The sequence below is a fragment of the Glandiceps talaboti genome, chromosome 6 (assembly GCF_964340395.1).
Source record: "Glandiceps talaboti chromosome 6, keGlaTala1.1, whole genome shotgun sequence".
NCBI classification, from domain to species: Eukaryota; Metazoa; Hemichordata; class Enteropneusta; family Spengelidae; genus Glandiceps; species Glandiceps talaboti.
In genome coordinates, this window is record NC_135554.1 from 2,664,723 (window position 1) to 2,677,576 (window position 12,854).

At 34.5% G+C, this 12,854-nt stretch overlaps 1 protein-coding gene across 1 annotated transcript in view; it reads right to left on the reverse strand.

Annotated features, from left to right (window-relative positions):
* Positions 1–1,005: 1,005 nt before the first annotated feature.
* Positions 1,006–12,854, reverse strand: part of LOC144436455 (uncharacterized) — an 89,723-nt gene continuing 77,874 nt past the window's right edge. The window contains exon 10 of the mRNA XM_078125254.1: positions 1,006–3,512. Coding sequence (XP_077981380.1) covers positions 2,139–3,512 — 1,374 coding nt within the window. The 3' untranslated portion in view covers positions 1,006–2,138. The remainder of the gene's footprint in view (positions 3,513–12,854) is intronic.

Consider the following 12,854-nt stretch of genomic DNA (forward strand, 5'->3'; position numbering starts at 1 on the left):
CCGTAATGGAGTTTAGTAAAATAAACTTTTGGAGCTGATTATAATGTTTGTAATGTTTGTTTCTTTACAAGTTAATACTTAATGCTCCAGAAATTAACAATAGACATTAAAATGTTCACATATAATATTCCATATCGGATCGACTCTATATGGTTAGTTCTACCTAGAATAATTTTTGTCTTCAATAAAAGTCTGTCAATCTGGGTAAAATTAACTTCAATAATGTCTATCAATTTCTATATTCTAAGTACATTTCATCATCCATTTAAAATATTCCAAATATTATTTTTATTAAAACATTATTTGAATAGCATCAGACCAATGTGTCTTGATTTGTCACAAGTATTTAGAATTGTTAAAATGCAGCATGTGAAGTATTTTGTACTGAAATTCTCCTTTCTCAGTTAAGTTGCATAGTCACTTCATCTACTAGTAGTTTAATAACTACGTCTATTTTCTGTACACTAGAAATGTATCAATGGTAGGTTGACAAGTATAAAGTTGGCTTCAGATTCAGATAGTGTCATATGGAGCGTCATATTGAGCGTCAGATAGCCTCAGATCCAAAGACACCTGACGGACTCAATCAAACCTGAAATAATACCGTTGAGACTACAGGAAAAGATTCCTCTTCTTTTATTTGGGAAAAATACATGAAATAAGAGTTGAAATACTTGCAACTGAGACATTGATAGCCCCAAGTTCAGCCACTGTATGTTTGTTGGTTGATACATTTTGCCAAAAATGTACATGACGTGGGATGCCGTCAGTAAAGGTGTCAGTAAAAGTAAAGTTTACGTACGTAATATGTTGCTATTTTTAAAAATTTAAATTTAAAATTTAATAATTGTGCAAGTAGAGACATTCCTCCTTCCATCAAAAGGTTGTGAGGCGGAATCTTTCCCTGTAGTCTCAACGGTATTATTTCACGTTTGATTGAGTCCATCGGGTGTCTTCGGATCTGAGGCTATCTGATGCTGAATATAACGCTGAATATGACGCTACCTGAATCTGAATCTGAATCTGACGCCAACTTTATACTCATGGTAGGTTCAACTGTAGACATTATAGAAGGGCGCCCTCTACAGTTAGATGGTAGAGGGCATCATCTAAAGTTGAATCACTGTTTTACATACCAGTAGTGTATCTCCTAACAGAAGAAAAAACGTGTGATGAGTCAAATTATCAAAAAATGTGTTTACTTTTGCGTTGTCATGGTAAAGGGTACTAAGGTAAGGCAAATATAGGCATATTAAATATTTTTAGTGCACCAAACTAATTAATTCTGCATAAGTAGTATGTTGAATTGGCTTGCAGGCAATACTGTAAAAATATTATAATCAACATCACACAGCATGGCTAAATTTTATTCCCATACTGTATACATTCCCTATCTGGGTTGTTCACATGCAAATATTGCATATTTGAATAATTCTGAGTGACACACAATCTAAACAGCTGTTTGCAGGAGAATTTGTCTCATTTTGAAAGGTTTTACATTCTATGATACAAACTGATTGATTTTCAACTAATTAGTGTATCAAGTTACCATCCTACAACATTCACAAACAATGTGTATATGATTCATGACCTGTGTGTTTCTCGGAGTACAGAAAAAATGCTGAAAACAAGACCCACAAGCTCGCCCATAGCAACAGCCAAATAATCATGTATATTGCAAAGATAACAAGAGGAATAAGAAAGTCAAATGAATAAACATTCAAAAAATGTATGCAAATATGCCTAGCAACAAGATCATGCCCATAGCAACAGCCAAATGATCACATATATTGCAAAGATAATATCAGGAATTCATACACAAGTGAACAAAAACATTTGAAAATATATGCAAATATATCTAACAATATGACCATGCCCATAGCAACAGCCAAATGATCGTGTATATTGCAAAGATAGCAACATGGTTGGATAGGCAACTGGATAGTCATTCAGCAAATGAACACCTATTGTTAGCATGGACTAGCATATGGATAAACACTTTTAAAAACTGCCATTGGCGGTATTATTTGTTCTGTTGAGATATCTGACTGCTCAAAGTCTTGTTTTCTATCGATGGTTCTCAATTTTCTTGTTTTCTATCGATGGTTCTCAATTTTCTTGTTTTCTATCGATGGTTCTCAATTTTCTTGTTCTGTTGAGATATCTGAGCAACTAGAGTTTGAATCATGTAAAATGTCAGACTTAGTAGATGATGATAAACCGGAAACAGCGGAGTCACTACAACTACCTCCATTCTGAGTTGAGTCAAAGACATCTAAGTGTTCCACCATTAATGGGTTGTTCATTATTGCCATATTTCTGGATCCTTCATAATCACCAGAGATATGTTCTATCAGTGATTCTTGAATATTTCTGTGTTCACTGTCAGATGCATCACTGCTACTGGTAAAATCTGCAGGACATGATATAGTTGCAGCTGTGTTCTGTGGGAGATTACAGTCATCTGACTCCATTCCCTGCAACTGTAAAGGTTTAGGGTTAGTGGATTCCACTGGTGATGAAGTACTTGTGTTTCTTTGTGATGTCATGTCAGGTTCTGGAATCAGCTTACTTACATCAGCCATGTCATTCAATACTGAATTTGATGTACAATTTCCATTGTTATCAGTTGCCTTGACATATGAGGGCAATGATCCAGATGTTGATGCAGCACCTAATGCTGTGTCTAATGGTCTTGAAACTACACCAGCGTAGTCTGAATTGGACAGCTGCTCTTTATCTTGACTATCAAAGTTGGGCCCTGTAGATGTATGTCCATCGGTGTCAATGTTTGATATGAAGTCCCTGTATCCTGTGTTTTCAGAGGCACTATAATCACTCTCCATACTACTGTCAGTCTTCTCAGGTATGACTGCATCAGATGAGTTTGGTGTTTCAAGGGAACAACCTGGTGGAGTACGTTCCATTTGATTTCCATCATTCCGGTCAATGCCCATATCATCTCTCAAAAATTGACTCATGTCAATCTGTATATCATCTGAACTACTTGTATCATTCACTTGCAGGTTGTTTGGTTGATCATGATTTGCATCTGAACTAATATTGAGACTGTCAGCAATATCTCTCGTGTTATCAAAATCCAGTATATCACTTAATGTTGGATTTTCTTGTGTTTCAGTTTTACTGGTGAAGTCATCAATAGGGATACTTGGACATTCTTCATCAATCTCAAAGTCTACTTGTATTTCTTGATCTCTTTGTTCCTTAGTAGCATGTCTCGACAGCTGACTATAGCTTTCACCAATATATCCATTTGGACTGTGTCCAGAGGACTGGGTTTGAGTACTGTTAATTGCCACAGTAGGGTTTGCCACCATAACAGGGTTGTTCACTCCCATACCCATACTAACGCTTTGATTTGCATTGATAACACCTATTTCAATAGCTTCCCTATGTGGACCACTGGATGAACTATCTGATGTTATCAAATGGTCATATTCATTGTCATCTTCAGTTTTGGGAATTACTGGTTTAGATTCCAATGTTTTTGTCTGTGGAAGATAAATATGAGAGACTATAATCAGATCAACTGACTTTTAATGACTTCTACTATAGTCTTTGTTAATATTAAAAGACAAACAGTCTGAAATATCACATCTTGGATTACTTCTTTCAATCATATTTGTTTCAAGTTTGAAGTCATAAAATAAACAAATAATACACACTTAACAGAATGAAGCTCAGCAATCAACTGTTTAAACTTTTCTGCTACTTTCTTCAAGAAAACTAAAACCATTTCTCAGTTAAAATCATAGGAAAAAGGAATGAAGGGTCAGTGGACAAAGTTCTTAAATAAAGGTCAATATTAAAATGAAGGGTCACTGGACAAAGTTCTTAAATAAAGGTTAATATTTAAATGATGGGTCACTGGACAAAGTTCTTAAATAAAGGTCAATATTTAAATGAAGGGTCACTGGACAAAGTTCTTAAATAAAGGTCAATATTTAAATGAAGGGTCACTGGACAAAGTTCTTAAATAAAGGTCAATATTTAAAGACACTATTTCTCAACATTTTAAGCATAATAATTACTTTCAAATAATATGTAACAAAAGAAAGGCTTAGTTCTAAATATTGCATAAAAATGCACCACTAACTAAATTAAACATGCTCTGAATAAAATACTTTTCAATGTCAGTTTGTATGAAGAGTTTTAATATGTAAATTTCTTTTGTTATACGTATTCAGAGAAATCAAGGTGCACACATTTTCCTTAGTTTCATTGCAAAAATTGTGCATGTTTTTCAAGAAAGCCTGTTGACAAATTCCTAAAACTTGTATCTCCTCTACAATAAACCAACAAAAATGGGTATACAGAAACTCAGGAGTGGCTATTCTATGATATCTGAATCAATAAAAATGGATATACAGAAACTCACGAGTGGCTATTCTATGCTTCACAAATGTCAATTATGTCAAAAATGTTTGTACAAAACCCAGAACATAGGTGAGATTTGTCTGACTTGAAGGAGATGATGTCTGACAATACAAATTGGAGAGAGTTGTGGGTAAACTAGTGTACAGTGGCATGTTCTACCAGTACCTTAATAGTTATTTACTGAACATCAATTCAATTCATATTATACTGAAATTGAAAGATACCTATTACCATGGTGATTTTAGACAAACAACTCTATCTGTCATAGTTATTACGACTGTCAATTGAAAATCACTACAAAATCTAAGTAAAACATTTTGTAATTGCAAAGTACAATTTTGTCAAAAAATAGCGAAAAATATCACAAATTGGATTTTAGCATAACTGCATACTTTGTGTTAGAATTCAATTTCCTGTAACTTTTTGTTTGGTTGGTGGGACATTTACTCTAGGTGGGTTGATACTTTGTTTTAGAATTCAATTTCCTGTAACTTTTTGTTTGGTTGGTGGGACGTTTACTCAAGGTGAGGTGATACTTTGTGTTAGAATTCAAGTTCTTGTAACTTTTGGTTTGGTTGGTGGGACGTTTACTCTAGGTGGGTTGATACTATGTGTTAGAATTCAAGTTCTTGTAACTTTTGGTTTGGTTGGTGGGACGTTTACTCTAGGTGGGTTGATACTTTGTGTTAGAATTCAAGTTCTTGTAACTTTTGGTTTGGTTGGTGGGACGTTTACTCAAGGTGGGTTGATACTTTGTGTTAGAATTCAAGTTCTTGTAACTTTTTGTTTGGTTGGTGGGACGTTTACTCTAGGTGGGTTGATACTTTGTGTTAGAATTCAATTTCCTGTAACTTTTTGTTTGGTTGATGGGACATTTACTCAAGGTGAGGTGATACTTTGTGTTAGAATTCAAGTTCTTGTAACTTTTGGTTTGGTTGGTGGGACGTTTACTCTAGGTGGGTTGATACTTTGTGTTAGAATTCAAGTTCTTGTAACTTTTGGTTTGGTTGGTGGGACGTTTACTCTAGGTGGGTTGATACTTTGTGTTAGAATTCAAGTTCTTGTAACTTTTGGTTTGGTTGGTGGGACGTTTACTCTAGGTGGGTTGATACTTTGTGTTAGAATTCAAGTTCCTGTAACTTTTGGTTTGGTTGGTGGGACGTTTACTCAAGGTGAGGTGATACTTTGTGTTAGAATTCAAGTTCTTGTAACTTTTGGTTTGGTTGGTGGGACGTTTACTCAAGGTGGGTTGATACTTTGTGTTAGAATTCAAGTTCATGTAACTTTTGGTTTCGTTGGTGGGACGTTTACTCAAGGTGAGGTGATACTTTGTGTTAGAATTCAAGTTCTTGTAACTTTTGGTTTCATTGGTGGACGTTTACTCAAGGCGAGGTGATACTTTGTGTTAGAATTCAAGTTCTTGTAACTTTTGGTTTCGTTGGTGGGACGTTTACTCAAGGCGAGGTGATACTTTGTGTTAGAATTCAAGTTCTTGTAACTTTTGGTTTGGTTGGTGGGACGTTTACTCTAGGTGGGTTGATTAATATATCTTTCACTATTGTTATCTTTGTTGTTGTTAGGTTGTTGCTATGGGCATGTCAGTTATATACATGTGTTTATTCTGAATGCTCATTCACTTGACTACCCACTGTTATTGTAAAAAAAAGACTGTTGCTATGGATGAGGCCATGGTCACTATGCATACCTCTGTACTCTTGATTGTTCACTCACTTAATAGTGTTAATTACCCTCTTTACGAAATACGATGTCATTTGGTTGTTGCCATGTGCTATGTTTGGCTGTTGCTATGTTTGGCTGTTGCTATGTGCTATGTTTCCCTGTTGCTATGTGCTATGTTTGGTTGTTGCTATATGCTATGTTTGGCTGTTGCTATATTAAATATTGTTATGACATACTAATGTTAATATCTTTAAAGCTCATTCACTTGACTACACCAAAAATGCACCGTTTTTTTTTTGCAATAGTTAATGTCAATTTCCTGTTGCTGTGGCTATAGTCTTGACATCCTGGCTACCAGGTAGGTATTAGCAACTATGGTCTTGTACCTATGTCTATAATTTTGACATCCTAGCTACCAGGTAAATCTTAGCAACTATGTTCTTGTTGCTATGACTATAGTCTTGACATCCTAGCTACCAGGTAAATCTTAGCAACTATGTTCTTGTTGCTATGACTATTGTCTTGACATCGTAGCTACCAGGTAAATCTTAGCAACTATGTTCTTGTTGCTATGTCTCTAGTCTTGACATTCTAGCTACCAGGTGAGTCTTAGCAACTATATATTGTTGTTGCCATGGCTTAGTCCTCTAGAATGGACAGTGCTACAGTAATAGTTCTAATGTTCTCTAGAATGGACAGTGTTACAGTAATAGTTCTAGTGTTCTCTACAATGGACAGTGTTACAGTAATAGTTCTAATGTTCTCTACAATGGATAGTGTTACATTAATAGTTCTGGTGTTCTCTAGAATGGACAGTGTTACAGTAAGTTCTAGTGTTCTCTAGAATGGTCAGTGTTACATTAATAGTTCTAGTGTTCTCTACAATGGAAAGTGTTACATTAATAGTTCTAGTGTTCTCTAGAATGGTCAGTGTTACAGTAATAGTTCTAATGTTCTCTACAATGGATAGTGTTACATTAATAGTTCTGGTGTTCTCTAGAATGGACAGTGTTACAGTAAGTTCTAGTGTTCTCTACAATGGCCAGTGTTACATTAATAGTTCTAGTGTTCTCTACAATGGAAAGTGTTACATTAATAGTTCTAGTGTTCTCTAGAATGGTCAGTGTTACAGTAATAGTTCTAGTGTTCTCTACAATGGATAGTGTTACATTAATAGTTCTGGTGTTCTCTAGAATGGACAGTGTTACAGTAAGTTCTAGTGTTCTCTACAATGGCCAGTGTTACATTAATAGTTCTAATGCTCTCTACAATGGAAAGTGTTACATTAATAGTTCTAGTGTTCTCTAGAATGGTCAGTGTTACAGTAATAGTTCTAATGTTCTCTACAATGGATAGTGTTACATTAATAGTTCTGGTGTTCTCTAGAATGGACAGTGTTACAGTAAGTTCTAGTGTTCTCTAGAATGGCCAGTGTTACATTAATAGTTCTAGTGTTCTCTACAATGGACAGTGTTACATTAATAGTTCTAGTGTTCTCTAGAATGGACAGTGTTACATTAATAGTTCTAGTGTTCTCTAGAATGGACAGTGTTACATTAATAGTTCTAGTGTTCTCTACAATGGACAGTGTTACAGTAATAGTTCTAGTGTTCTCTAGAATGGACAGTGTTACAGTAATAGTTCTAGTGTTCTCTAGAATGGACAGTGTTACAATAATAGTTCTAATGTTCTCTACAATGGACAGTGTTACAGTAAGTTCTAGTGTTCTCTAGAATGGACAGTGTTACATTAATAGTTCTAGTGTTCTCTACAATGGACAGTGTTACAGTAATAGTTCTAGTGTTCTCTACAATGAACAGTGTTACATTAATAGTTCGTGTTCTCTAGAATGGACAGTGTTACATTAATAGTTCTAGTGTTCTCTAGAATGGACAGTGTTACAGTAATAGTTCTAGTGTTCTCTACAATGGACAGTGTTACAGTAATAGTTCTAATGTTCTCTACAATGGACAGTGTTACAGTAATAGTTCTAGTGTTCTCTACAATGAACAGTGTTACAGTAATAGTTCTAGTGTTCTCTACAATGGACAGTGTTACAATAATAGTTCTAGTGTTCTCTACAATGGACAGTGTTACAATAATAGTTCTAATGTTCTCTACAATGGACAGTGTTACAGTAAGTTCTAGTGTTCTCTAGAATGGACAGTGTTACATTAATAGTTCTAGTGTTCTCTAGAATGGACAGTGTTACAGTAAGTTCTAGTGTTCTCTAGAATGGCCAGTGTTACATTAATAGTTCTAGTGTTCTCTACAATGGACAGTGTTACATTAATAGTTCTAGTGTTCTCTACAATGGACAGTGTTACATTAATAGTTCTAGTGTTCTCTAGAATAGACAGTGTTACATTAATAGTTCATGTTCTCTACAATGGATAGTGTTACATTAATAGTTCATGTTCTCTAGAATGGACAGTGTTACAATAATAGTTCTAGTGTTCTCTACAATGGATAGTGTTACAGTAATAGTTCTAATGTTCTCTACAATGGACAGTGTTACATTAATAGTTCATGTTCTCTACAATGGACAGTGTTACAGTAATAGATCTAGTGTCTCTACAATGGTCAGTGTTACATTAATAGTTCTAGTGTTCTCTAGAATGGACAGTGTTACAGTAATAGTTCTAGTGTTCTCTACAATGGACAGTGTTACATTAATAGTTCTAGTGTTCTCTACAATGGTCAGTGTTACAGTAATAGTTCTGGTGTTCTCTACAATGGACAGTGTTACAGTAATAGTTCTAATGTTCTCTACAATGGACAGTGTTACAGTAAGTTCTAGTGTTCTCTAGAATGGACAGTGTTACATTAATAGTTCTAGTGTTCTCTACAATGGACAGTGTTACAGTAATAGTTCTAGTGTTCTCTAGAATGGACAGTGTTACATTAATAGTTCTAGTGTTCTCTAGAATGGTCAGTGTTACATTAATAGTTCTAGTGTTCTCTACAATGGTCAGTGTTACAGTAATAGTTCTGGTGTTCTCTACAATGGACAGTGTTACAGTAATAGTTCTAATGTTCTCTACAATGGACAGTGTTACAGTAAGTTCTAGTGTTCTCTAGAATGGACAGTGTTACAGTAATAGTTCTAGTGTTCTCTACAATGAACAGTGTTACAGTAATAGTTCTAATGTTCTCTAGAATGGTCAGTGTTACATTAATAGTTCTAATGTTCTCTAGAATGGACAGTGTTACATTAATAGTTCTAATGTTCTCTACAATGGACAGTGTTACAGTAATAGTTCTAGTGTTCTCTACAATGGACAGTGTTACAGTAATAGATCTAGTGTTCTCTAGAATGGACAGTGTTACATTAATAGTTCTAGTGTTCTCTAGAATGGACAGTGTTACATTAATAGTTCTAGTGTTCTCTACAATGGACAGTGTTACAGTAATAGTTCTAGTGTTCTCTACAATGGACAGTGTTACATTAATAGTTCTAATGTTCTCTACAATGAACAGTGTTACATTAATAGTTCGTGTACTCTAGAATGGATAATGTTACATTAATAGTCCAATGTTCTCTAGAATGGACAGTGTTACAGTAATAGTTCTAATGTTCTCTAGAATGGACAGTGTTACATTAATAGTTCTAGTGTTCTCTAGAATGGACAGTGTTACAGTAATAGTTCTAGTGTTCTCTAGAATGGACAGTGTTACAGTAATAGTTCTAGTGTTCTCTAGAATGGACAATGTTACATTAATAGTTCTAATGTTCTCTACAATGGACAGTGTTACAGTAATAGTTCTAATGTTCTCTAGAATGGTCAGTGTTACAGTAATAGTTCTAGTGTTCTCTACAATGAACAGTGTTACAGTAATAGTTCTAATGTTCTCTAGAATGGTCAGTGTTACAGTAATAGTTCTAATGTTCTCTAGAATGGACAGTGTTACATTAATAGTTCTAATGTTCTCTACAATGGACAGTGTTACAGTAATAGTTCTAATGTTCTCTAGAATGGAAAGTGTTTTTACAGTAATAGTTCTAGTGTTCTCTACAATGGACAGTGTTACATTAATAGTTCTAGTGTTCTCTACAAAGGTCAGTGTTACAGTAATAGTTCTGGTGTTCTCTACAATGGACAGTGTTACAGTAATAGTTCTAATGTTCTCTACAATGGACAGTGTTACAGTAAGTTCTAGTGTTCTCTAGAATGGACAGTGTTACATTAATAGTTCTAGTGTTCTCTACAATGGACAGTGTTACAGTAATAGTTCTAGTGTTCTCTAGAATGGACAGTGTTACATTAATAGTTCTAGTGTTCTCTAGAATGGTCAGTGTTACATTAATAGTTCTAGTGTTCTCTACAATGGTCAGTGTTACAGTAATAGTTCTGGTGTTCTCTACAATGGACAGTGTTACAGTAATAGTTCTAATGTTCTCTACAATGGACAGTGTTACAGTAAGTACTAGTGTTCTCTAGAATGGACAGTGTTACAGTAATAGTTCTAGTGTTCTCTAGAATGGACAGTGTTACAGTAATAGTTCTAGTGTTCTCTACAATGGACAGTGTTACAGTAATAGTTCTAATGTTCTCTAGAATGGAAAGTGTTTTTACAGTAAGTTCTAGTGTTCTCTAGAATGGACAGTGTTACATTAATAGTTCTAATGTTCTCTACAATGAGCAGTGTTACATTAATAGTTCGTGTACTCTAGAATGGACAATGTTACATTAATAGTCCAATGTTCTCTACAATGAGCAGTGTTACATTAATAGTTCTAATGTTCTCTAGAATGGACAGTGTTACAGTAATAGTTCTAGTGTTCTCTACAATGGACAGTGTTACATTAATAGTTCTAATGTTCTCTACAATGAACAGTGTTACATTAATAGTTCGTGTACTCTAGAATGGATAATGTTACATTAATAGTCCAATGTTCTCTAGAATGGACAGTGTTACAGTAATAGTTCTAGTGTTCTCTAGAATGGACAGTGTTACAGTAATAGTTCTAGTGTTCTCTAGAATGGACAGTGTTACAGTAATAGTTCTAGTGTTCTCTAGAATGGACAATGTTACATTAATAGTTCTAATGTTCTCTACAATGGACAGTGTTACAGTAATAGTTCTAATGTTCTCTAGAATGGTCAGTGTTACAGTAATAGTTCTAGTGTTCTCTACAATGAACAGTGTTACAGTAATAGTTCTAATGTTCTCTAGAATGGGCAGTGTTACAGTAATAGTTCTAATGTTCTCTAGAATGGACAGTGTTACATTAATAGTTCTAATGTTCTCTACAATGGACAGTGTTACAGTAATAGTTCTAATGTTCTCTAGAATGGAAAGTGTTTTTACAGTAAGTTCTAGTGTTCTCTAGAATGGACAGTGTTACATTAATAGTTCTAATGTTCTCTACAATGAGCAGTGTTACATTAATAGTTCGTGTACTCTAGAATGGACAATGTTACATTAATAGTCCAATGTTCTCTACAATGGACAGTGTTACATTAATAGTTCTAGTGTTCTCTAGAATGGACAGTGTTACATTAATAGTTCTAATGTTATCTACAATGGACAGTGTTACAGTAATAGTTCTAGTGTTCTCTAGAATGGACAGTGTTACAGTAAGTTCTAGTGTTCTCTAGAATGGCCAGTGTTACATTAATAGTTCTAGTGTTCTCTACAATGGACAGTGTTACATTAATAGTTCTAGTGTTCTCTACAATGGACAGTGTTACATTAATAGTTCTAGTGTTCTCTAGAATGGACAGTGTTACATTAATAGTTCATGTTCTCTACAATGGATAGTGTTACATTAATAGTTCATGTTCTCTAGAATGGACAGTGTTACAATAATAGTTCTAGTGTTCTCTACAATGGATAGTGTTACAGTAATAGTTCTAATGTTCTCTACAATGGACAGTGTTACATTAATAGTTCATGTTCTCTACAATGGACAGTGTTACAGTAATAGATCTAGTGTCTCTACAATGGTCAGTGTTACATTAATAGTTCTAGTGTTCTCTAGAATGGACAGTGTTACAGTAATAGTTCTAGTGTTCTCTACAATGGACAGTGTTACATTAATAGTTCTAGTGTTCTCTACAATGGTCAGTGTTACAGTAATAGTTCTGGTGTTCTCTACAATGGACAGTGTTACATTAATAGTTCTAGTGTTCTCTACAATGGACAGTGTTACAGTAATAGTTCTAGTGTTCTCTAGAATGGACAGTGTTACATTAATAGTTCTAGTGTTCTCTAGAATGGTCAGTGTTACATTAATAGTTCTAGTGTTCTCTACAATGGTCAGTGTTACAGTAATAGTTCTGGTGTTCTCTACAATGGACAGTGTTACAGTAATAGTTCTAATGTTCTCTACAATGGACAGTGTTACAGTAAGTTCTAGTGTTCTCTAGAATGGACAGTGTTACAGTAATAGTTCTAGTGTTCTCTAGAATGGACAGTGTTACAGTAATAGTTCTAGTGTTCTCTACAATGGACAGTGTTACAGTAATAGTTCTAATGTTCTCTAGAATGGAAAGTGTTTTTACAGTAAGTTCTAGTGTTCTCTAGAATGGACAGTGTTACATTAATAGTTCTAATGTTCTCTACAATGAGCAGTGTTACATTAATAGTTCGTGTACTCTAGAATGGACAATGTTACATTAATAGTCCAATGTTCTCTACAATGAGCAGTGTTACATTAATAGTTCTAATGTTCTCTAGAATGGACAGTGTTACATTAATAGTTCTAATGTTCTCTACAATGAACAGTGTTACATTAATAGTTCGTGTACTCTAGAATGGATAATGTTACA